The sequence below is a fragment of the Anabrus simplex genome, chromosome 2, assembly GCF_040414725.1.
Source record: "Anabrus simplex isolate iqAnaSimp1 chromosome 2, ASM4041472v1, whole genome shotgun sequence".
Taxonomy (NCBI): Eukaryota; Metazoa; Arthropoda; class Insecta; order Orthoptera; family Tettigoniidae; genus Anabrus; species Anabrus simplex.
Window position 1 is genome coordinate 198,830,792 of NC_090266.1, and position 26,077 is coordinate 198,856,868.

Below are 26,077 nucleotides of genomic sequence, written 5' to 3' on the forward strand. Positions count from 1 at the left end.
CCAAGTTTCTTGTTTCTTCTCTCTCTCGTAGCTCTTTTGGTTTGGTTCTGAGCTGCAATTTCTGCCTTTTTTAAATTCGTAATCGATCCAGATCTTCGAAACATCTGACAGTATTTTTACCTATTCTGACACCAAGTTCCTGTAGGCCCTTCAGCCTTCTAACATTGCCATCATTAAATGTTACTACTGCATCCCATATACCCAACTGTAATGTTTTCTTCCCAACAAAAACATTTTTAGGAATACGAGACCACACAACATTGTTAAATGGCTCGTTGGGATTTTGAGTCTTCCCATGTAAGTACATTCTTAACAGTTCTGTTGCTGCCAGATCGTGGTATATTTTATTTTATTGCTTGCATAACAGATTCTGGCAATGCATTCTGTGGTGGTAAGTGTCAATAGTTCCAGCTGCCTCAGCTTTCCTATATTTGCACCAGGTTTCTGGAGGAGAAGGACATAGATGGTGAACTGGATTCTCATCAGAAGAACTCTTATGAAAATACGTGGCCCAAACTGCTCTTCTCATAGCCTGTAAATCATTGCTATTGTCTCTGACTGCTTTTTCATAGAAGTTTTGAAGTTCAACTATAACCTTGTCAGTGAGCCTTCCAGAATGTTTTATGGTTTTACCATGTGACAACTTTTTGTCCCCATATTGTGCTTTCATTTTTTTGTTAGTTGCTTTACGTCGCACCTCTCAGATAGGTCTTATGGCGACGATGTGACAGGGAAGGGCTAGAAGAGGGAAGGAAGCGGCCGTGGCCTTAATTAAGGTACAGCCCCAGCATTTGCCTGGTGTGAAAATGGGAAACCACGGAAAACCATTTTCAGGGCTGCCGACAGTGGGGTTCGAACCTACTCTCTCCCGAATACTGGATACTGGCCGCACTTACGCGACTGCAGCTATCGAGCTCGGTATTGTGCCTTCAGTTTGCGAAGAAGTGTCCCCATTCTCTTTTGGACATGGCCTACACATTCCAACTTAGTAATAACAGCATCACCGTAGGGTTTAGTCTCCATTACTGCCTTGAATGATTTAGAGACTCTATCTCCCAGGTATTGGACATAGCGAGCCCCTCGAGCTTGTTCAGAGCGACTGCAAATAGCTTTCGCTGCAGCTGTCTCCATGCCCCCACTTGTACCTTCATAGTTTTGGTTACACACTGATTGATGGACAGCCTTTTTGTCACCATTGTTGTAGAATATGCGAATCTAAGTAACATGAATATTTCACACCACAAACAAGTAATATTGAAAGTAAAAATACTGGGAAGATGCACAATCTTTACGACAAAAATAAACACATTTCCTCCATTACTGTTTTGGCAATCCTGCCAACCTAAAATAAATGAATATACCATGTCACCTGTTTTGGCAATCCTGCCAACCTAAAATAAATTAAATTACCATGTCACCACCTTTTACATAAAATACTTTCTGAGACAAGCTTTAGAAGAAAGTGTTGCAGTAAGGGTGTGCCTCACAAATAAAAATGAAACAATGTAAGCCGTATTTCAATATTATTTTAAAAATACTTAGAACCATCATAATTTAACAAATGATACACCAAAATGAGCATAGAAGACCATGCTACAACTTGAGGCGAAAAAAGAAAAAGTTATATTTTCACCAAAAGGGTTTTCAATCTCCCCTTAAAGGAATTGTGATATTAACAAAATTTACAATTCATTTGCGGTTATCGTCATTTGGTGTAACGTTCCGACGTGAGACTTTTTCTGAAAACTGTCCAACACGAGAAGGGCCGGCTATCGAAGGAGGGGCCCTTGTAGATTTCTCCAAACCGTTCGTATCCAATCTTGTACGAATGACGTGCCCATCCACACTTTTTCTTGGATATGAATGAACGTGGATCCCTCGTGGAAATTTTACGTTAGGCATTGTTTTTCGTTTTAGAACAACATAAGGTGCAAGCTTTCTGCTATCACCTGTTACATCAAGCATTGCAGTACATAGTTGGTTTTTCGCTTCCGGTAGTGTCCACCATAACACTCGATGTCCCTTTCTTTTCAATCGACTTTGTGGTATATAGAAACTGATTGGCGTCTGACCTGCAGTTCCTATTTTTCACTTTACGCTTCTCAATCACAAAGCGATGAATATCAATTACATTTTGGTTGGAATCATTCGGCACTTTGGCATAATGTTGTTCTTCGTCGAAGAAAAAGTTCCTTTCTCTTCATAAAATGAATCATCCAGCCTTGGCTAACCTTCAAATCCGAGACATGTGCTGCAGCTATTTCTCGTCCTTTAAAATACAACATTTCGTGAGAAACGGCATATCCAACGTTGCGTAAAGAAATTATATTGAAGCAGATCCTCCTCTACTTTCGGAAACTTCCCGCTTTTTGGTCCGCGAAATCCTATGTGAGAATTGTTGGTCGCTTGAAGTGCACCTCCCTGTCACCGCGGTAGTGCACGTTGCATTCGGACACTGAATACTTGCGGCCTGCGGCCCTATTCTCGTACGTTTCAGCATAACTGATCACACCGTGAGTTTATATGATGCAGTATTACTCGAATACTTGTCCATTTTGGACTAAAATAATTTAGAGATCACAGAAAATGCATGTTCCGTACCCGAAACACTTGTAAAATATGTTTGTACCAGACTGGAATATAGAGTCACTAGTTACTTCTGCGCTGATTCTCTCACTGAACATGTGCAGTGGTATCTTAGAGGTGAAGCTTCCACGGTGTATAGAATTAGTTTATTTTCCGGTTGCACCGTGTTGTTGTTATCTGTACATTACGTACAGTTTGCCGACGTTTCGAATACATTGCATTTTTTTTCAAGGCAACTGAAATACCCCTACCTGATCCGAGGTAGTCAATCCCCAGGCAGCAATCACACTATAAGGGTGGTTCCTGACCTTGGTCTTTTATATCCTAGCCTTTCTGACTGACGTAAGCCCCCTGGCTGTCTCGTGAGAATTCTGGGAGGTATGTGTCACAGCCAGGTAGTGGGGCATGCTCGCGCTGTTATGTAATTGAAGGTTCGGACAGCGTGTTAATGTTGCGGTCTGTATGTCGAACTGTGAATGATAGGCATCCAAGAATTACTGATTTTATATCCTTCTTAATTCATATTGTTCGGATGTTTCTTGATTTGGATAGCCTCGCGGATTTTCTATTCCAGATTCCAAGGGAGAGCTGCAAGGATCTTGGTCTTGTCAAATGATATTCCGTGCCTTGTTTCGTAGGAATGCTTGGCTACCGCAGAGATATCTGTGTTTTGGTTCTTGGTGTGACGGATATGTTCTTTTAGGCGGGTGATCAGACGCTTTGATTCACCAACATAACACGCTCCACAGCTACATTTAATGTGGGATACTCCAGGAGCCTGTAATTCTATTGTGTCTTTTACTGGTGGTAGATAACGGGCTAGCTTCCGGTGTGGTTTATAGATGGTTTTTATGTCGTATTTGTCCAGTATCTTGCCGATCCTGTCTGTAGTGTTTTTAATGTATGGCAGTACCGCTGTTTTAGGGTGGTGATGTTCCAACTGTTCTGGTTAAGAGGGCCATAGCGACATCAAACGCAGAACTCCTCGAAGAAGAGAAAGAACACCTCACGAGAACCCTCAAGAAAATGGCTACTCGCTCAATAACACCCGATTAGCCTTTAGAAAATCAGAAGGGAACAATGACAAGGCCGCCGCAGGAGAAAACGACGGGAAAGAAGAGCTAACCTACCCGAAAACAGCGATACTGCCATACATTAAAAACACTACAGACAGGTTCGGCAAGATACTAGACAAAAACCATGTATAAACCACACCGGAAGCTAGCCCGTTATCTACCACCAGTAAAAGACACAATAGAATTACAGTCTCCTGGAGTATCCCACATTAAATGTAGCTGCGGAGCGTGGTATGTTGGTGAATCAAAGCGTCTGATCTCCACCCACCTAAAAGAAGATATCCGTCACACCAAGAACCAAAACACAGATATCTCTGCAGTAGCCAGGCATTCCTACGAAGCAAGGCACGGAATATCATTTGACAAGACCAAGATTCTAGCAGCTATCTCTTGGAATCTGGAAATGAAAATCCGCCAGGCTATCCAAATCAAGAAACATCCGAATAATATGAATTTAGAAGGATGTAAAATCAGTAATTCTTGGCTGCCTATCATTCACAGTTTTACACATACAGACCACAACATTAACACGCAGTCTGAACCTTCAATTACATAACAGCGCGAGCAAGCCCCACTACCTGGCTGTGACACATATCTCCCAGAATTTTCACGAGACAGCCAGGGGGCTTACGTCAGTCAGAAAGGCTAGGATATAAAAGATCAAGGCCAGGAACCACCCTAATAGTGTGACTGCTGCCTGGGGACTGACTACCTCAGATCGAGTAGGGGTATTTCAGTCGCCTTGAAAAAGAATACTGCAATGTATTCGAAACGTCGGCAAACTGTACGTAATGTACAGATAACAACAACACGGTTCAACCCGCAAAATTAACTAAATAATGTGCAGTGGTGTTTCCTACTAGCTGACAACAGCACGTTGCCCAGTATTTAGAATGCCCGGTTTCACAATAGGAAGGCTGCTACCTGAGTATATGACACCTTTATTTTGAAAAGCATCCGAAGTTGCGTGATGGATGTTCGAAAAAGTGGGTGCGTCAAATATGGGAACATTTCTTTTTCTCCACTTTGGACCCAAAAAGTATTGGGATGCGTGAATTATGCAAGGCCGACAATTATGCGAGAAAATAAGGTATATTTTTTGGAAAGGGGGAAAACTAACTTTGATCAGGAATACATCACAACTGCCAACCTTTAGCTAAAAAAGGTGTGGACTGAATATTGTAAGTCAGTAACATGGGCTACACAAATTCTACACTCTTGATCACTACTTTCGGAACAGAGAGTGCAATGATGGTATCCTCTTATCAGTTCTAGTAAGCTTGTAAAACCATAGGAAATGGGTTTGGGATGGATATAGTGTGGTGCTGATTAAATCACACCCTTTGCATTTAGAATATAAAGGAGGTCTTCAAGACTTACAAAAAAGAATACAATATTGTTATTCCGAAGACTTCCCTATGATAATATAATAAATTTGACAGAAAGAGAAATAAAGAACATCTTTTTGAAATAAAATAAGATAATTTATGGATTATCATACAAATAAGTACACATAAATAAGGCAAAATACAATATATTCACAGAGTACATTAGATAAGTTTTAGCTCTCTTCACTCGATGTGCTGTCCTTTCTTTTTGCTCGTTCTTGGATACGAAAACACTTTGGACACTGATGGTTTTTCCTGGTCCAGCAATTTTTGTGAAAAACAGTCAAACATTTCTGACAGCTAACAGCCACGGAATCAAAGGCAAAAATTACATCATCGTCGTCATCACAGAGCTCACAAACGAAACCTCTCCCGTAACACACCTGAAAAATGAAATGCAGACAATTTTACTTTTGTGTAACAATGCATTCAACTGTCAAGTTTAGCCATACATACGGTCACAAATTTTGGCTTAGACTATAGAACCGGTTTTCCAGGTAACGAGCAACCCTTGTGCGTAAGGTTAGTCCTGACCACTGCGTGTTCAACAGTGAAAGAGTGGATCTTGTTTGTTTAAGCATGGAGTGGGGTGGATATGAAAACAGGGAAGCTGCAATTAATTGCCTTGCACGAGGTCGAAAATTCACCAGCTGAAATTTTCTAAACCCTGAAACAGCTGAAAATCAGCGAGAGGTTCGTTTACTGGACAATCCAGAGATTTACTGAAACAAGCAGTGTAAATGATCACACAAGGGTTTGTTGTCCTCGCAGTGAGAACAGTGACACGCCGTATCCATGAAATCCCATCCGGAAGCAGGAGATAATGGCATGGGAGCTCAACATTTCACCGCGGCCAATATCCAGGGTACTTTCTGAAAACATTGGGGTTAGAACTTATCGGCAGAGCACCGGACATTTCCAGACACCGCAGCTGAAGTAGCAGAGCAGACTGGAATAAAGGCAGCTCTTGCAGCAGTACGCCAACACTGGGCATTGGTGAATTATCTTCACCGACGAAGAAGTATTCACCATTGAAGAGAGCTTGAACAGCCACAGCGACAGGGTATATGTGGAAAGCTCTCAGGAAGCTCATGGGAGAGTTCTAAGGTTCAGGAAAGTCACCACCCCTCCCTCATCAGCCATGGTTTGGTGGGAGAGTGAATTTTGAGGACCTCATCAGTGTAATTTTTATGAAAAAGGTGTAAAAAAGAGTGTTAGAGTGTATGGGGAAACTGTTCTGGACCCTCTAGTGAAAGATATGGGTAACATAATGTTCAACAGTGAGCACTGGACCTTTCAGCCAGCTCATAAAACAAGGATGGCTCAAAAGCAGTTGCAGGCTAAAGTATCAGACCACTGGGTAGCCCCAATCTTAATCCTCTGGACTTCAAACTAAGGTCAAGTTAGAAGGAATGGTCCATAAGACAAAGGCACCCTTCGCTTGAAATTTTGGTGTTCCATGGTGGCAGCAGTGGTCAATTTCCCGACTGATACTATATGTTTTGCGATAGATGACTGGCCAAGGAGACTCCAAGCCTGTCTGCATGCTCACGGTGGATATTCTGAAGAATGCCTGATGCAAACTGTGAGTAATGTATGTGTCTGTAACATATTAAAATGAGATTGTTAAATCTCAAACCATATTTCACTTATTCAGAAAACAGTTTGTGACAGTATCTATGCCTAGAATAATTATAGCTGTGTTGAGATGAGAAGTTGTTTCAATGGCTGACAAATACATGCATATTATACAAGATGGGCGAGAAATCCCCGTACCCCCTATCGTATTCACAAAGACGCACACAAGAGATTCTGTCAATTGTGTACACTGTTTTATTTACAAATTATACACATTAATAGTTGCACATCAATTGAACCACCATCTTGAACTCAATCGACTGCCACATTAGTATGTCAACCAACTAGGGAACACACAACATAACCAATTCAACGGCAAACCCACAGCATGAGTTCACATACTTAACTCGTCTAACGAATCTCATTAACAACTCGACTCAACAACGCAAGACTGTACTTATATATACCTTACCTGGGGCTTCCAGAAAAGTATGATACAAAATTATTTCTCGTATCTTCTTGAGTCTCCAATAACCTATATACAAATGAATAGAACATTCTGTAAAACCTGATTTTTTTGCTAGTTGCCTTACGTCGCACCGACACAGATAGATCTTATGGCGACGATGGGACAGGAAAGGGCTAGGAGTGGGAAGGAAGCGGCCGTGGCCTTAATTAAGGTACAGCCCCAGCATTTGCCTGGTGTGAAAATGGGAAACCACGGAAAACCATTTTCAGAGCTGCCGAAAGGGGATTCGAACCTACTATCTCCCGAATACTGGATACTGGCCGCATTTAAGCGACTGCAGCTATCGAGCTCGGTTAAAACTTGAATAACATGATGACAAGGGTGCTTTATTCTAGACTCTTACCCTGTGTTGCACAACATTACATCGAATTTATACATCATATTTACACGTAACAATAAATTATATACTATCAATTATGTGTTCTTACATTAAATAAAGTCGTATTAATGAACATAAGCAGAAGTATCGTGACATAACCTCACATGTTCTGTTACATAAGACAGATCATACATCAAACAAACAAATGATACAATAATAATGTTATTTGTTTTACATCCCACTAACTACTCTTTTACGGTTTTCGGAGACGCCGAGGTGCCGGAATTTAGTTCCAGAGGAGTTCTTTTACGTGCCAGCAAATCTACCGACACGAGGCTGACGTATTTGAGCACCTTCAAATACCACCTGACTGAACCAGGATCGAACCTTCCAAGTTGGGGTCAGAAGACCAGCGCCTTAACCGTCTGAGCCACTCAGCCCGGCAACAAATGATACAACCATGATTTATACGAAATAAAGCCTGTGATGACAACCTATCGTACATAACTAGGTAGATAATAATAATAATAATAATAATAATAATAATAATAATAATAATAATAATAATAATAATACCACCACCTACTAATCGAGCTCTATATTTTCACTATTTACCCATGGGTTTAGAGAATTGTTTCTAAGTTATACTAGCCCATTACACACTTTCATCAATATCCCCCCTATAACATGAAACAGTTTCAACAGTCTATCACACTGGTCGTAGATTATACCTTCCTTCTTCCTCGACGTCGCTGGATGTGCTCTCCGCATCTTGACCGGATCGTGCTGAGTCGGGGGTCAGTGTCCCCTCGCCGCCAGCCTCCTCCTCGGTGGTAGTCGATGCGTTCTCCTCATGACCAGATTGGCCCTGTCATCAGTAGCCTCTCCTCCGGGTGGACCTGTGGTAATACCAGGCTGCTTCTGTATGCGCAGCGGTTGGGCGACTCGCCGCAATTCTAATGCGCGGACCTTGACAGAACGGATGGTCTTTAGTACGTAGACACCATGGCTCAGCTGCTTATTGACCTCGACGGGACCACCCCACTTAGGTACGAGACCTGCGTAAAACCCTTCATTCTTATTACTAACCGAGTGGTTACGTCGCAGTACTTGTAGGCCTGGTAGGAGGATCTGGGTCTCTTCGACATCTTGAGCCTTGGCCTGGGCAAGTGATCTCTTCTCGGCCAATGCTTGCTTTTCCTTTATGTCCTGGTGCTGTTTATGCTGCCACTCTGCTAGGGAAGCAACTGCATTAACTTGACCAGAAGTGGGTGGTGGGCGAATCTCCCAATCCTCGGTGCCGTATAGCTGTCGACCAAGGAAAAGCTCCGCTGTGGAATAGCCAGTAAGATGGGTTATCGCAGGGCAAAGGGTGACTGGTATCTGACGGTCCCACAGTCGATGTTCCTTGTTTATTAGGTGGACCGGTAGCATCGTTTTTAGCTCCTGGTTCCGCGTTAAGTTGGACTGGCCCTTGAGTCGTAGAGAGGGGTGGTCCAGTGTTTCACACCCCATTCAGTCATCATTTGTTGCCACTTCCTTGGCGTGAACTGACTCCCGTTGTCTGATAGAATGCACTGTGGACAACCGTACCGGTTTAATATCTCATCCTGTAGAAGACTGGCAATGCATCTCATCGTGGCTTTTGGTATCGGAAACGCTTCAATCCATCTTGTGAAGAGGCTGGTGATTACTAGGAGTCCTGTTTTACCCCTTGGTGTTCTAGGGTAAGGACCCATCAAGTCCAGGGCTATGACCTCCCAAGGGCGTTGGCCATCCTCCTCGCTGATTGGAATCTGCCACCCTGTTGCTCGCCTTGGTGCAGGCGCAGATGTAGCATCCTTTCACATAGTCAAGGATGTCTTTCCGCATGTTGACCCATAAGAATCTTTGTTGGATAGACTGATATGTCTCTTCTCCCCCTGGATGCCCGGCTTCAGTGCTGTCGTGGTGGAACTTCTCAAGGATGTCCGCCGTGAGCTGTTTAGGGATCACCACTACTGCAGGCGTGTCGGAGAGGTGAGATCTGTACACTGAGTCCTCCATCAACCCGGAAGTTCTTGTGGCACGTCTTGAATTCCCTCAGGACGAGTCGTCTATCGGTGTTCTGTCTCCAAATTCACTGCGTCATGGCCCTACAAGGCTTGTCTTATTCTTGCCATTGCTTGATTACTCCCTGATCAAGTGCCTTCCTGATGATCATAAGAACAGGTTCATTGGGTTCGGTCTGGTGGTTTTGTGGATATTCGCTCTCGACAATGGTGCTCCTAGCTTCAGGATCCATCGCCGGGTGCCTAGATAAACTGTCTGCTCTTATGTTTGTCGATCCTGGGACGTGATACAGATCAAAATCAAATTCTGCTATTAACGATGCCCATCGCATCAGTTTAGATTTTGAGCCAGAGACCGAGTTTAACCATAGGTGTACAGCTGGAACATCCCTCCAAGTAGCCTCTGAATTTGCCTATTGCCCACACCATGGCTAAGGCTTCCTTCTCGGCAGTGCAGTAGCGTTATTTGGTAGGAGATAGCTTTCAAATGGCATACTCGATGATGTCCCTTCCGCCGTCACTCCTCTCCTGGAATAACACTGCTCCTACGCCGGAGTCGCTGGCGTCCATCTGCAGGCACATCTTCCGTTGAGAGTTGGGATGGGCTAGACCGAGAGTGTTGCATATCGCAGCCTTAATGCCTTGGAATGCTGCCCCTTACTTGCTGGTCCATCGGAACCGGCGGTTGTTATGGAGTAGATCGGTGTGGCACGAAGCTGATATACCATCCACACAAGCCAAGGAACTGATGTACTTGTCGCTTGGTCCGCGGGCGTTCAGCATCTTCGATAGCTCCGATTCTTCTCCGGTTGCCTTTCTAAACCTTCAGATGTTAGGACAATGCCAAGATATCCTATGCGGGACTGGGTGAATGACACCTCTCCAGTTGGCAAGTCAGTCCATGAATTTTCAGTCGTTCCAGGACTCTCCTCAGATGTAGCTTAAGACGTCGTCGAGATACACTTGGCAGAAATCTCCAATATATTCTGACAATACCTCATCCATCAGTCGCATGAAGGTTGCAGGAGCATTCTCCAGTCCAAAAGGCATTACTGTAAACTGGTACAATCCTCTCGGTGTCATGAAGGCGGTCAGTGGCCTAGATATTTCCTTGACCTCCACTTGCCAGTATTCGGTGTTGAGATCCAGTGTGCTGAAAATCCTAGATCCACTAACTTGTTTCAATGAGTCTTTCAAGGTCAGGCATTGGGTAGGCGTCACTAACGGTCTTCCCGTTCAACTTACGGAAGTCCACACACAGTCAATGCTACCCATTCTTCTTCTTCTTCTTCTTCTTCTTCTTCGGTAAGACGCTAGGCGAAGCCCAACAGGATGTAGAGGGTTCGATGAGACCTTGTCGTTCTATCTCTTAAATCTTCTGAATGACAAAGTTGCGCTTATCCGGGTTGATTGGATATGGGTGTTGCTTGATGGGTGAGGAAGTGCTGCATTCAATGGTGTGCGTTACAGTATAGTCCGTCCTATTTTATTGGTGATGACTTCTGGAAAGTCCTTTAAGGCGTCTTAGTTCCTCTTCTTCACTTGGCTGAATATTTGTTAACTGGATATCTCGCAGGTCTACGTTGACTTCCACATCATTGCGAGTCCAGACATTTCCATCGTGCCAGGCGACCCTCAGACGTCTGTCTTTTTCCAAAAAGACTTAATGAGCTGCACAGTCTAGGATCACCTTGCATTCTACCAACAAGTCATTACCTAATATAATGTCAGGTATTATTTTCTGAATCACTGCAACATTAACTACAACTGGCAGGTCCTTTAGCGGTTAGGACAGCCTGTCCTTGGATGGAATAGGTTACCCCGTCCGCTGCTCCCATTACCCTTCCGAGATGGTGAGACTTCATAGGCGGTAGTAATCATGCAACAGTCCCATTTACGAATGAGTGGCTTGCTTGGCTGTGGAGTATGGCTGAAAAACTCTCGTTGCCTATCCTCAAGATGATAGTTGGGCAAGGTTGGTATGTTCTGCTCACAATCTGACCAATCCCTTTCCTACTTGTCCAGGGCTGCTTGTCTGTCGGGTCTTGTGGCACATTCCTCTTCCCGGTTCCATCCCCCCTCAATCCAGAATGGGCCGGACCTAGTTTTTCCGACGTCGAAGTTTGGCATGTGTTCTTCAGGTGTCCCGTTTCTCCACACTGGTATAGCTGAGACGGGCTACGCGTACCAAGCGGCATTCAAAGAGTTCGGCAAACGTTTGATCTCCCTGGCAACTCACTTGCCTAGTAGGGGGTGGTTTATGACGGCAGTGGGCTTTAAAACGGAAGTTCGCATTCCCCTTCAGAAATCCTCACAGCTCTGTTGCCAATGCACCTCTTGTTAAACAGACGTAAGTCTCTCTTTTCAGCTCAGACAATTCACACTTGCTTTGTTCGCTGTTTGAAAGTTTTGGATTATTTCTTTGCTTCGTTAATTAATATTTGTGAAGTGTGTTGTTTTTCACTTCGCTTCACGCAGTAATGTGGAGGCCGTGGGAATCACACCTGGGAATTATCGCATCAGAAAATCCTGAATTAAATCCGCCAGTGCAGGCAAAGGATCCTCAACCGAGCACCAGTAACAGTGATATTCGACCGAGTAGTACTGGTTCCGTGTCCGCGAGTGATACTCAGCCGAGCAGCAGTGGTTCCACGCCCGCGAGTGATATTCAGCCGAGCAGCAGTGGTTCCGTGTCCGCGAGTGATACTCAGCCGGGTAGTAGTCGTTCCGCGGAGAAAAGAAAGGCGACTAAAACTTTAAGTAAGCAAAGTCAACGGCAGGTATGTAACGCATACGAATACGTTATGAAGAACAACGTTCGCAAGGGTTATATTTCTGAGACAGCTAAAATGTTGAAACTTAACAGGAAAACTGTAAGTAAAATAGTAAAGAGGGGACCTATAACTCCGAAAAAGTGTGGTAATAATAGGGTTATCTTTAATAAAATTGATATCGTTGCCATAAGACCTATCTGTGTCGGTGCGACGTAAAACCCCTAGCGAAAAAAAATTAAAAAAATAAAATAAAATAGATGATTTTTGCTGTGACTTGGTGAGACGCGAGTTACGTAGCTGCTTTGAAAAGTTCTCGGAATGTACTAGAATTAATTATCTTACCTCGGTGGGACTGCTTTTATTTTTCAACATAGTCTCCCTGTAGACTAATGTATTTGGTCCAGCGATGTTCCAATGCCTTGATCCAATCTCGAAAATGAGATTCCTCCAGGCCTGCAAAATACCTCTCCAATTTGGCTGTCAGTTCTTGTAGAAAATCTCCGTCCACCGAGGAAAATTTTCAGCTTGGGGAATAGATGAAAGTCTGATGGTGCCCAATCAGGTGAATAAGGTGGATGTGGCAACAATTCGTACCCCAGTTCATGAAGTTTTGCCATGGCAATAACACTTGTGTGCGGCGGAGCGATGCCCTGATGAAGGATAACATTTTTCCTTGCCAAACCACGCCTTGTTTCGCGTATCGTTTCCTGTAGTTGTCTAGGAGGTTTGCACAGTATTGCCTCTTAATTCTTTGGCCGGTAGGAAGATAACGTATCAGCAGAATGCCTTTTGCATCCCAGAAAACTGAGGCCATGACCTTTCCGGCCGAACGCACTGCCTTTGCTTTCTGTGGTGGTGGTGAATCAGCATGTTTCCACTGCTTTGACTGCTGTTTTGTCTCTGGGGTATAGTAGTGGACCCAAGTTTCATCTGTAGTCACAAACCTGCGCAAAAAATCTTGTTGGTTGCACTGAAAACGGGCCAGACTTTGTTCGGACATTTCCAATCTGGTGCGTTTATTGTCCAATGTCAAGAGCCGCGGCACCCATCTTGCGGATTATTTTTTCATACCCAATTCTTCGGTTAAAATATAATATACCCGTTCAGAAGACATCCCTACAGCTTCAGCAATCTCCCGCACTTTCAGTCGACGATCCTCCATGACCATTTTATGCACTTTTGCGATAAATTCTGGGGTCGTAACACTTATTGGCCGTCCACTACGCGGATCATCATCCAAGCTCTCCCGACCAAATATAAACTCGCTGGTCCACTTGGGAACAGTTGAAAATGAAGGAGTAGAGTCCCCCAGTGTGTTCTGAAAGTCGGCATGAATTTCCTTTGCTTTCATACCTTTCTTTACAAAGTATTTAATCACTGCTCGAATCTCAGTTTTTTCCACTGTCACAAATCACTACGCGGGAACAACAACAAAGAGTAGTCACAACTACACTCCTGCAGCTAGAGCACTGACGCGCCACGTGTTCACTCACAAAGGATGTGTGATTATTGCGCGGGAACCTCGTTGCTCTAGCACTGACATCTAGCGGTGATTTCGAGAACTTTTCAAACCGTCCTCGTATATGCATTCTTTACTAAAGGTAAGTCACCAACCGTACAGGAACTGTTAAAAAAATTGAAAAAATGTGTGTGGCTTTCCTTATGAAAAAACTACTCTACGACAGCTGTTGAAAAAACTTGGGTTTTGTTTCCGTATTCTGAAGAAAAAACATATTGTAATGGAATCTGCTAGAATAGTAGCTTGGCGATATAAATTCACAGACCGTCTCCGGAAGTTGCGTTCCGAGGGATGCAGATTTGTCTATCTAGATGAAACTTGGTACGATACTCATGACATTGTGAAGAAAGGGTGGGATGATGGAACTTGTAATTGCATACTGAAAGCACCAACATCGCGAGGCAAGCGTATTATGGTATTGCATGCTGGAGGCAGTGAGGGCTGGGTTGAGAATTGCCTTTATTTATCGGCTAAAAACATTGGAGACTGCAAAGCTGATAGCCATGACGAAGTGACAGCTCAAGTTTTCGAAAACTGGTTTAGGTCTCATCTTCTAGAGAACCTACCACGTGACCGAAAATGTGTAATTGTGATGGACAACGCAAGCTATCATTCGCGGCAGCTGGTTAGGTTTCCTTCCATGAACACTAATATTAAGGACATTATTAAGTTTATGGTGTACAATAACATTCCCGTGCCAAAACCTGTACCCATCAAGGCAGTTATGTTGCAGGAAATCAAATCAGCCAATATCAGTAAAAGGTACGCTGTAGAGGAGATCGCAGCCTCACGTGGACACGAAGTTTTGCGACTCCCTCCATATCACTGTATTTTAAACCCCATAGAAATGATTTGGTTTCAGCTGAAGACGTATGTTAGGAAAAATAATGTTACGCAATCGAGATAGGTTTGTAATTCACCTAGCAGACAATGACGAGGACGAGTAATAGAGGTAAGGTAAATACTGCATTTGTTTTAAAAGTAGCTATGTATGCTGGCTATTTTTTGTCCGAACTACATACTCCGATATTTATTATTATTATTATTATTATTATTATTATTATTATTATTATTATTATTATTATTAATCTGCTCACCCTCTAAGGTTGGTTTTTCCCTCTGACTCAGAGGGATCCTACCTCTACCGCCTCAAGGGCAGTGTCCTGGAGCGTGAGACATTTGGTCTGGAGCGTGAGACATTTGTTTGGGGGATACTACCGGGGAGAATGACCAGTACCTCGCCCAGGCGGTCTGACCTGCTATGCTGAACAGGGGCCTTGGGGGGGGGGGATGGGAAGATTGGAAAGGATAGGCAAGGAAGAGGGAAGGAAGTGGCCGTGGCCGTAAGTTAGGTACCATCCCGGCATTTGCCTGGAGAAGAGGGAAAACACGGAAAACCACTTCCAGGATGGCTGAAGTGGGAATCGAACCCACCTCTACTCAATTGACCTCCCGAGGCTGAGTGGATCCCGTTTCAGCCCTCGTACCACTTTTCAAATTTCGTGGCAGAGCTGCGAATCGAACCCGGGCCTCCGGGGATGGCAGCTAATCACACTAACCACTACACCACAGAGGCGGACAATTATTATTATTATTATTATTATTATTATTATCCCAGTCCCTAGTTTGTGATTTTACTTTTCCTTTGCTAGGCGAGTTGGCCGTGCGGTTAGGGGCGCGTAGCTGTGAGCTTGCATCGGGGAGATAATGGGTTCAAGCTCCACTGTCGGCAGCTCTGAAGATGGTTCACCGTGGTTTCCCATTTTCACACCAGGCAAATGCTGGGGAAGTACCTTAATTAAGGCCACGGGCACTTCCTTCCCACTCCTAGACCTTTCCTAGCCCATAGTCGCCATATCACCTATCTGTGTCGGTGCGACATGAAACAAATTGTAAAAAATGGTTGCACTTTTCATTTCTTTACTGAAAGCGAGACACTGATATTAGCAGCATAAAATTAATATTTTAATGGGCCTACTTTGGTATCAATTTAAGTTTAGTCTTTGTCGGGTTTATTTGTCAATGCCCTCTTCCTGTTTTTTCTTTCTTTCTTTCTTTCTTTCTTTCTTTCTTTCTTTCTTTCAACATCTGCGACCACCGCACGGGTTAAGCACGAAACAAATTATTCTGCGATATTGGTTTGTGCTGTGGTTCATTGTCAAGTTTTTATATTTATATTTTGACATCAGAATAAATTAAATGTTAACACGTTTAAATAATCGACGCAAAATATGACAACCTTGCTTTTGACACAGCTCACTTGCCTTTTAAACGACACGCGCCTCTTGTGTCCAGAGGTAAGGAGCCGACTGTCAACCCTCATTATCACTAGGGCGGGCAGACTGACAACCCTCATTATTACCAGGGTGGGCCAAGTTTTGAGATCAGAAGATACCGCTTGCGTATGCGTTGAGCGTCAGGACTATAGCATTTTCTAACCGAGCTGGTCTTTTCCGTGGCTTTACTCTTGTGTTCTTCTTCCAACTGGGTGATGATTCTACGCAGATCATAAAAGGATCTCGGTTGCGATACCTTCCCTAGGGGTCGTGGAGTAGCTCTATAATGTCTGGTAGGATCTCGTTTCCTTCAGAATGCAGCCGCTAGATGAGCTGGTACTTCTGGAGGACGAATGCTCGCATGCCGGTGGGTGTTGCATCAGTCAGTAACTTCCTTTTCCCTTCGGAATTACATCTAGGAAGGGATTCCCTCTTGAAGTCAGCCCAGTTTAAGTGCAAGCCCTTCGAGTTATTCCACCAAGTATCGGCTTGCCCCCTTAACTGCGGTGTGACGAGTTGAAGGAAGATGTCCTCCGGTAGATTAGTCCTCCCTAGTAGACTGACCGATCCCTCGATGAAGCTAGTCAGATTCTCTTCAAGTCTCCCGTGGAATTCTAGAAGGCTCTCCTTAATCCCTAGGGGTTGTAGTAAGGATGTAAAGGAGAGGGCATATAAGTCTCTGGTAAGACCCAAACTAGAGTATGGTTCCAGTGTATGGGACCCTCACCAGGATTACTTGATTCAAGAACTGGAAAAAATCCAAGGAAAAGCAGCTCGATTTGTTCTGGGAGATTTCCGACAAAAGAGTAGCGTTACAAAAATGTTGCACAGTTTGGGCTGGGAAGATTTGGGTGATAGAAGGCGAGCTGCTCGATTAAGTGGTATGTTCCGAGCTGTCAGTGGACAGATGGCGTGGGAGGACATCAATAGACGAATAAGTTTGAGTGGTGTCTTTAAAAGTAGGAAAGATCAAAATATGAAGTTGGAATTCAAGAGGACAAATTGGGGGCAAATATTATTTTATAGGAAGGAGAGTTAGGGATTGGAATAACTTACCAAGGGAAATGTTCAATAATTTTCCAATTTCTTTGCGATCATTTAAGAAAAGGCTAGGAAAACAACAGGTAGGAAACTGCCACCTGGGCGACTGCCCTAAATGCAGAACAGTAGTGACTGATTGACTGAGTGATTGATTCGGGTCTAAGTGTCCTGTATTGCCGGTTAGGTTTGAGGGGGTTGAAGGTGTGGTGAGAGGTCTTGTTCGAATTAATCTATCTTCTACCGCGTGAAGGACGGTCTCTCTCATATTCTGAACATCTCCCTTGATGGTCGAAATCCGTTTTACTAACGTTCCTTCAATGGCAGAAATATGGCTCCCAAAATTTCCATCCACGGCAGAGATACGGCTTCCAACATTTCACTCGAAGGCAGAAATTCTCCCTTCAACCTGTTGTTTGATGTCCGAAACCTGGATTTCCACCTCCCTTGAGGTTCGAGATGTCCCCTTCCAGCTCGCTCACCCTACTATCGAGCTGCTCAACTTGCCCGTTTTGACCTGATGTCCAATATCCGCTGCGTTAATTGGTTGGCGACGTCGCTAATTTGGGATTTGACCCGCGAAATGTTATGTACGTTGGAATTTTTTTATTCTAGGCACAGTTCTACTTTGTAAACCTGCATGTACACTGGAGATATTTGTCCGGTTAAAATTGTATTAGCTTGAGAAATTTCGCCTGAAAGTTATTGACTTTCGAAATGCTGTTCGAAATCTGTTCAGTTAAGGCGGAATTAACTTGCGAAATCTGTTCTGTTAAGGTGGAATTACCTCATGCGATCTTGCTATTGAGTGTCTGTATCATGCTCATTTTGGAACATATTGTGGTCATATTTACCTCATTTTCCGATGACGAGTCCGGCTGTTCGTCCATCTCGATGTAAAACCTTTCGGGATCTTCATTATTTTTAACGAGGTCTTCTCGTAGCCGTGTCTTCAATGATCTCTTACTGCCGTTCGTCGGAAGATTTCGTTTTGCGAGTTCGTCTTGAAGTTGTTTTACAGACATATTTTTCAGTATCGCTTTCATTTTATTCTGATTTCCACTTACACTATTATTCACTACTGAAAATTATTCTCACATCCTGTAACGGTCGTATCTTATCGTATTCACAAAGACGCACACACGAGATGCTGCCAATTGTATACACTTTTTTATTTATAAATTATATACACATTAATAGTTGCACATCAAATGAAACACCATCTTAAACTCAATCGACTGCCACATTAGCATGTCAGTCAACTACGGAACACACAACATAATCACTTCAACGGCAAAAACACAACTTGAGTTCGCATACTTAACTCGACTAACGACTCTCACTAACAACTCGATTCAACAACCCAAGAGTGTCCTTATATATACACCTTGCCGGGCCAGGATTCCAGAAAAGTATGACACGACATGCTTTCTCGTATCTTCGTGAGTCTCCAATAACCTATATACAAATTAATAGAACATTTTTTTAAAATTCAGGTGACATCAGGACAAGGGTGCTTTGTTCTGGACTCTTACCCTGCGTTGCACAACATTACATCAGATTTATACATCATATTTACAGGTAATAATAAATGAAATACTATTAATTACGTGTTCTTACATTAAATAAAGTCGTATTAATAAACATACAGCAGAAGTATCGTGACATAACCTCACACGTTCTGTTACACAAGACAGATCATACAAGACACAACTAAATGATACGACCACGATTTATACCAAATAAAGTCCGTACTGACAACCTGTCGTACATAACTACGTAGATGATAATAATAATAATAATAATAATAATAATAACAACACCCGTGAGGGGATTTACCGGTTACCTCCATCGGGCGCGTCCCATTGGAATTGGGGAAGCTCGCTGGCTCTGCCGCCAGTATCTAGGTGTTAATATAAGGAAAGATCTTCACTGGGGTAATCACATAAATGGGATTGTAAATAAAGGGTACCGATCTCTGCACATGGTTATGAGGGTGTTCAGGGGTTGTAGTAAGGATGTAAAGGAGAGTGCATATAAGTCTCTGGTAAGACCCCAACTAGAGTATGGTTCCAGTGTATGGGACCCTCACCAGGATTACCTGATTCAAGAACTGGAAAAAATCCAAAGAAAAGCAGCTCGATTTGTTCTGAGTGATTTCCGACAAAAGAGTAGCGTTACAAAAATGTTGCAATGTTTGGGTTGGGAAGAATTGAGAGAAAGAAGAAGAGCTGCTCGACTAAGTGGTATGTTCCGAGCTGTCAGCGGAGAGATGGCGTGGAATGACATTAGTAGACGAATAGGTTTGAATGGCGTTTATAAAAGTAGGAAAGATCACAATATGAAGATAAAGTTGGAATTCAAGAGGACAAACTGGGGCAAATATTCATTTATAGGAAGGGGAGTTAGGGATTGGAATAACTTACCAAGGGAGATGTTCAATAAATTTCCAATTTCTTTGAAATCATTTCGGAAAGGGCTAGGAAAGCAACAGATAGGGAATCTGCCACCTGGGCGACTGCCCTAAATGCAGATCAGTATTGATTGATTGATTGATTGATTCGAGCAGAGTCAGAGGGTAGTAGGGAAATAAAATACCACCGGGAAAAAAAACTGGTCCCTCGCCAGGGTTACGGCGAAGACTGGTAAATGACCAGAAGCCAGAAAACATCTTGAGGCAACCTCTAGGGCTAACAACCCTAGCTGTAAAAGGATGGGTACCCGTCCAAAGCAAAGTCAAGTCAAAAAGCATGATGGCACAACATTTCAAGAAACATACCCCAGGGGGTAAATCTTCGGATAAATCCCTCGTCGTGAATGCCACGGCGCACGAGTTTCGTTCGGATTCTGGGGGAGACTCGACATCATGCAAGAGACGAGTTGGAGCGTCTCGGTGTACCCCGAAGAGTCAAAAACTCAGGCCAAAATCTAAAACCTTTCTAGCAACTTTCAACATAAATTCACTTACACAAACTGGCAAGCTGTAAACCCTCACCAAAGCTCTTCACGAATATCAGATATCCATAATGGCCCTACAGGAAACAAGGTACCCAGATGAAGAGATTTTTGAATCCGAAGGCTACCGATTTTTCAAGAGCAAAGCGCAAAGAGGAATCCTCAATGGAGCTGTGATGCTTGGAACCGCGTTTACTGTTAGAACCAAGATCCTTAAATCGGTTGCAAATTTCGAACCTGTGAATGACAGATTGTCTATACTCACAATTAAATGCGCGAACAAAACCTACGCCCTAGTTAACGCACATGCTCCTACAAACGATAAGAACAAGTCTGATCCAGACGAAGTTGATAATTTCTGGGACCTACTGGATGAAAAATTAAACAAAATCCCCAAACACCATGTCAAGCTTCTTTTGGGTGACTTCAATGCCCAACTAGGTCGTGAACAGAAGTACAAGAAAATTATAGGAAATTACCCTGCTCACAAAAGAACCAATCCCAATGGCAAAAGACTGGTGTCCATTTGCGAAAATCACAACCTGCAGGTCATGTCGACCCACTTTCGCCATCTACCCAGAAAGCAAATGACTTGGCGTTCTCCCGTCCAAGCTCTCGGAGAGTTCCAAATTGATCATGTTGCAATCTCCAGAAGAAACAGACCTAAGATTATGAATATCAAGGTAAAGAAAGGCATCAATGTGGCCTCAGATCATTATATGTCTCTTATCAAATTCAAACCAATTCCCGCAAACACAAGGAAGACAACCAAACAGATCACACGCTTCGACAATGATAAACTTCGGCAACGGGTCGAGGAGTTCCAGGAGAAGGCTAGACTAAATTACTGTGACTTTAACAACGCCAAAAGTCTCCTTGTTGAGGCCGCCAAAGACGTTGCAGAAATCAAGAGAAGCAAAAAGCATGCCTGGTGGAATGGTACCTGCGAATCAGTCCTCCAAGAAAGACTCAATGCGTGGAAACAGTACTACTCTACAAAATCAGAAAATGATTGGGAAACCTACAAAACCCAATGTGCCCAAGCAGCTAGGGTGTTCAGAACTGGGAAACGTAAATACGAAAAATCTCTCATTGAAAAGATAGAACAAAACTTTAGGAAGAATGAAAGCAGAGAGTACTACAGAGCCTTCAAACGCAAACTCACTGGCTATAAACTACCATCTCTATGCTTTGAGCGAAAGGAAGGCACACTGGCGACGTCAAATGAAGAAAATTGCAGCATTCTGGCAGATTACTTCAAGAATTTACTCAATTGCTCTAAACCGTAAAGCGCCATTGAGACCAAGGAACCCTTACTCAGGTACCCAGATTCCAGACCACCCGACAGCGATGAAATCAAGCGCCACATTGCCCGTCACAAAAATAACAAAGCGCTGGGGGAAGACTCAGTAGTAGCAGAACTATGGAAATATGCCCCAGGGGAATCACTTGATATCTTGCAAAAGCAAATAGAAGAAATTTGGAACAAGGAGACCCTACCCGAAGATTGGAAAATAGCTTTGATCCATCCATTACACAAAAAAGGCAGCGTGAAGAACATCAACAACTACAGAGGAATATCTTCGCTACCCGTGACTTACAAAATTCTATCACTTGCCATCCTGGAGCGTTTGGAAGCACAAGTCGAACATCAAATAGGTGAATACCAAGGAGGGATCAGAAAAGGTCGCTCAACAGCTGAACAGATCCAAAATCTCAAAACGATCATCAGATATTGTACACTAAGGTCCAAGCAGTATGTGTCTGTCTTTGTGGACTTCAAGAAAACGTACGACTCCATTGACCGGGAAGTCCTGCTAAACACCTTAAATGAATTTAGAGTTGATTTGAAACTGCTGGCATTAATTAGAGCCACCCTGACCGATACAAAATCCAAGGTGAAGTTCCACGGAAGTCTCTCGCATTCCTTTGACATTAAAACAGGAGTCCGACAAGGTGATGGGCTGTCCCCGATACTCTTCAACTGTGTTCTTGAAAAGATCATCAGAACCTGGCGGGTTAGCAGTGGCGGTGGGCTCTCAGGAGCACAGGAGCACGTGAACACCCAGTTTTATTACATATTTACGCATTCATTCTTTTCTTTCGACCTGATTTCGACAATCGATCGAAAGCATTCGACAATCGACTTATATCGAAGCTCCGTTACACCGACAATTGTTCGTTTTGACTGACAGTGCAGCGAGCACACTGGATAATGCGCTATTGTGCTGAAGACTATACGCATGCGCAAAGCAGATGACGTCATGGTTTTCTGCACTGATATTCCCATTAGCGAGGAGCACGGTAAGGTACGTGCCTTGTCGTCTAGAGCCACCCTCAACCCAGTGGCAGTATTACAGTTGACCACAAGGGCCCGCCACCTCCCCTATTATGGTTAGCCACAGCCTCCCAGGAGCTACTATTGCATTACATTACCGGCAGATTTCGCTAGTACCCTAATTCTGAATAGGCATTTTGGTGTCTGTTCAGACTCTTTTCCAGAATGAGAACTGAATACAATGGCGCATATGTATCCCTGCCTAAATAAGATACAGCTGAAGACTGAACTAGAAGTATTGTATATGAGAAATGGCTTTCAGAAAGATGATGGGGCCATTTCCATGTTGCAGTTTCTGCTTGACAATGAACTAGATAGGGACACATTTCCACAAGTATGCGAATTACTCCGAATTGTTGTCACAACCCCAATTACGACAGCGGAGCCTGAGAGGTGTTTTTCTACTTTGAATACGAATTAAAACGTTTCTGAGGAACACCATGACTGGAGAACGACTGTCAGCGCTGGCTATGCTTGCTATTGAGAAGAGATTTGTCAACAACATCAGTGACTTCAATCGTAAAGTGATTGAGAAATTTGCGCGCGATTGAAAGACAGAAGGATTGCTTTCCTGTACAAATAATCAGCATTTACGTGAGTTGCTAATCTAAATCCTATCATTTAAATAAGCATGATCTAGTATTGTTGGTTGTACTGCATGCTAAATTGTTTAGAGTAGTGGCTATAATTTGCAAAACGAGAATAATTACCATTTGATACAGTAGAACCCTAACTAACCGAGATAATGTGGAGACTATTGGGGCCAATTCGGAAATAATTATTTTTAAAAAAATTACCGGTAAATGCGGTACATATTCCTTCTATGCTTCTCGTCATACCCAGGTGAACTTCGTGCTGTTTAAAAACTAGGAATAGTGCTCGCATCCTAAAGTGTTCGCAGTGCAGTAAAGCTATTATGAATTTTACTATTGTTCTACACTAAGACAGCCACACTAAGACAGCCGGCCCGCGGTGTAGGGGTAATATGCCTGCCTCTTACCCGGAGGCCCCGGGTTCGATTCCCGGCCAGGTCAGGGATTTTAACCTGGATCTGAGGGCTGGTTCGAGGTCCACTCAGTCTACGTGATTACAATTGAGGAGCTATCTGACGGTGAGATGGCGGTCAAAAAAGCCAAGAATAACGGCCGAGAGTATTCGTCGTGCTAACCACACGACACCTCGTAATCTGCAGACCAACGGGCTGAGCAGCAGTTGCTTGGTAGGCCATGAGGTTTGGTTTGGTTCTACACTAACACCCAGGTGAAATTCGTGCTGTTTAAAAACCAAGAATAGTGCTCGCATCCTTCAATAATCTCAGTGTAGTAAAGTTATTGTGAATTTTACTTTTGTTCTACACTAACAAATTAATCTCGTATAAAATTTATCCTCGGTTACAGGGGTTCTACCAAAGTATTTGTGAAGAAGGAACCGTACAAGGAACTGTTAGTGAAATGATTTATGTACCTACGTTACTCTTTTGCTGATTTGAGACATGAACAGAAATGTTGTGAACCTCCTAAAAATTTTGTCACGAGCCGCCACTGCGGGTTAGATTACAGGAAACCAACTACAGTCCACTGAGAATAGGAACCAAATCAAACGGGATCGCAACAGACTGCTTAACATTTGCCGATGATATTGCTGTTCTCTCAAACGTCATAGAAACAGCTAGAGCTCAAGTTGAAATTTTAAAGGAAATTGCCGAACAAACTGGTTTGCAGATATCGTTTGAGAAAACAGAAGTAATGACTAACATCAAAGAGGCTCCACCAAAACTCCACACAAAATATGGGTACATCACCCGAGTAGACAAATTCAAATACCTGGGTGAGATCATCATGAAAAATGGACTGGACAAAGAAGCACTTCAGGAGCGAGTACGCAAACTGGAAATAGCCTACCAAACATCCCGCACAATCTACAACAAAAAAATGCCTTTCCCAAAACACCACGATACGTCACTATGAAACAGTTCTGAAGCCAGTAGTTCTATATGCAGCTGAAACCCTGTCTCTAAATGCCAACAAAGGAGTCCTTGAAGAACTGGAGAAAAGAGAACGCAAAATTGTGAGAGGAATCTTGGGATCAAAGTACAGAAATGGAATCCATCAAAAGAGATCCAACAAGGAAGTCTACAGCAAAATAGAGAAAATTACCGACACAATCAGAAAAAAGACGGGCACGGTTTTACGGTCATCTGAAAAGAATGGACGGAAGAAAGTTAACTAAAGAAATCTTTCACTTTTTTGATTCAAACCCCAAAACCACAATTCCCTGGTTTAGAAATACCAAAGAAGACCTGCAAATGCTACATATCTCAGCTGAAGACGCCCTTAACAGAGATCTCTTCCGCAAGAAAATATTGACGAACGGGCTAAACCGAGACGAGCAACCGAAGAGAAGACACGGTGCCCCTTGGACAGAGGAGCGTAAGCAGGCCCACTCACAAAGAATGAGGGAAATTTGGGCTCTAAAGAAGGCCAAGTTCAGTGTCAAATGCAACAAGACTTAACGTGGTCCTTGATGGCCCCAGCGAATCTTATATAATAACAAGACCTACTAATCGAGCTCGATATTTTCATTATTCACCCATTAGTTTAGAGAATTGTTTTCAAATTATACTACTCCATTACACACTTTCATCACCCTGTAACAGTTTAGTATCAAATGTTATTTATGCTAAGTTTATGTGCAGTTTGGTAGCTATATTACGTACGGTATGTTATTTATGCAGGTTAATAGCTATATTACTTCCTGTTAATTGTTGGAATCAAGGGTTGGAATACATACTGTCACAGCCGAGTGGTAGTTTGAAGCCATGGCAGATGTGAACAGTAAGAGTTTCACTATTGAGGAGGGGTTAGTGGCAAATGTGTGGTTGCATGAACAACAGCACACAGGGTAGAAAAATGAGATAGATTATGGGAGCATTCCAGGAAAGATTTGATAAGTTCCACCAAATAAGCAACACTTATTGATTGGGACATGATGATGATGATGATGATGATGATTTTTGTTTAAAGGGGCATAGCATCTAGGTAATCGGCCCCTAATGGTACACAATGAGACTAACTGCAATGACAATTTGAAAGTATTAAATTCAACCACTGACCAGAATTCAAAACATGATGATGAAGTTTGAATGGATGAATGTGAATTTAAAACAATCCGTGGATCCGACCCGCAATGCCTAACCTTACCAGAAACAATATTACTAACCACGGGATTGCTTCGAAAGCACAATCCTGAATCGATGATGCTTGTTGTCTAAAGGGGTTCAATATGCACGTCAACGGTCTGTCATAATGGCACTTATCGCTAGTAAAGTAGAACCGTGGTATTTCTCAAGTTGCGGTACTAATCAAAGGTAGCGCAGCGTAAACTCACGGTGTTATAGATGTTGATTCCCATAGGGAACCTGAAACATTTGTTCCGAATGAGTAAATTTATAATCTATATATATAAAATAAGAGTTTTGTCTGTACATTGCTCAGAATTTGAAAATAATGGTATTTCTATATCGGTCATGTCCATAGTAACAAGAAAATGCACTTTTTGCTTTTCCGTAATTTCTGTCTGTCTGTCTGTCTGTCTATCTGTCTGTATGTATGTACACGCATCACGAGAAAACGGTTGAAGAGAATTTAATG

At 43.1% G+C, this 26,077-nt stretch overlaps 1 protein-coding gene across 3 annotated transcripts in view; it reads right to left on the bottom strand.

Annotated features, from left to right (window-relative positions):
• Window positions 1–5,130: 5,130 nt before the first annotated feature.
• Window positions 5,131–26,077, bottom strand: part of DEF8 (differentially expressed in FDCP 8 homolog) — a 312,159-nt gene continuing 291,212 nt past the window's right edge. For 2 of the 3 annotated variants that reach the window (XM_067140496.2, XM_067140497.2), the window contains one exon: window positions 5,131–5,433. In XM_067140496.2, coding sequence (XP_066996597.1) covers window positions 5,224–5,433 — 210 coding nt within the window. In that variant the 3' untranslated portion in view covers window positions 5,131–5,223. The remainder of the gene's footprint in view (window positions 5,434–26,077) is intronic. The other variant, XR_010859239.2, reaches the window with a different exon arrangement.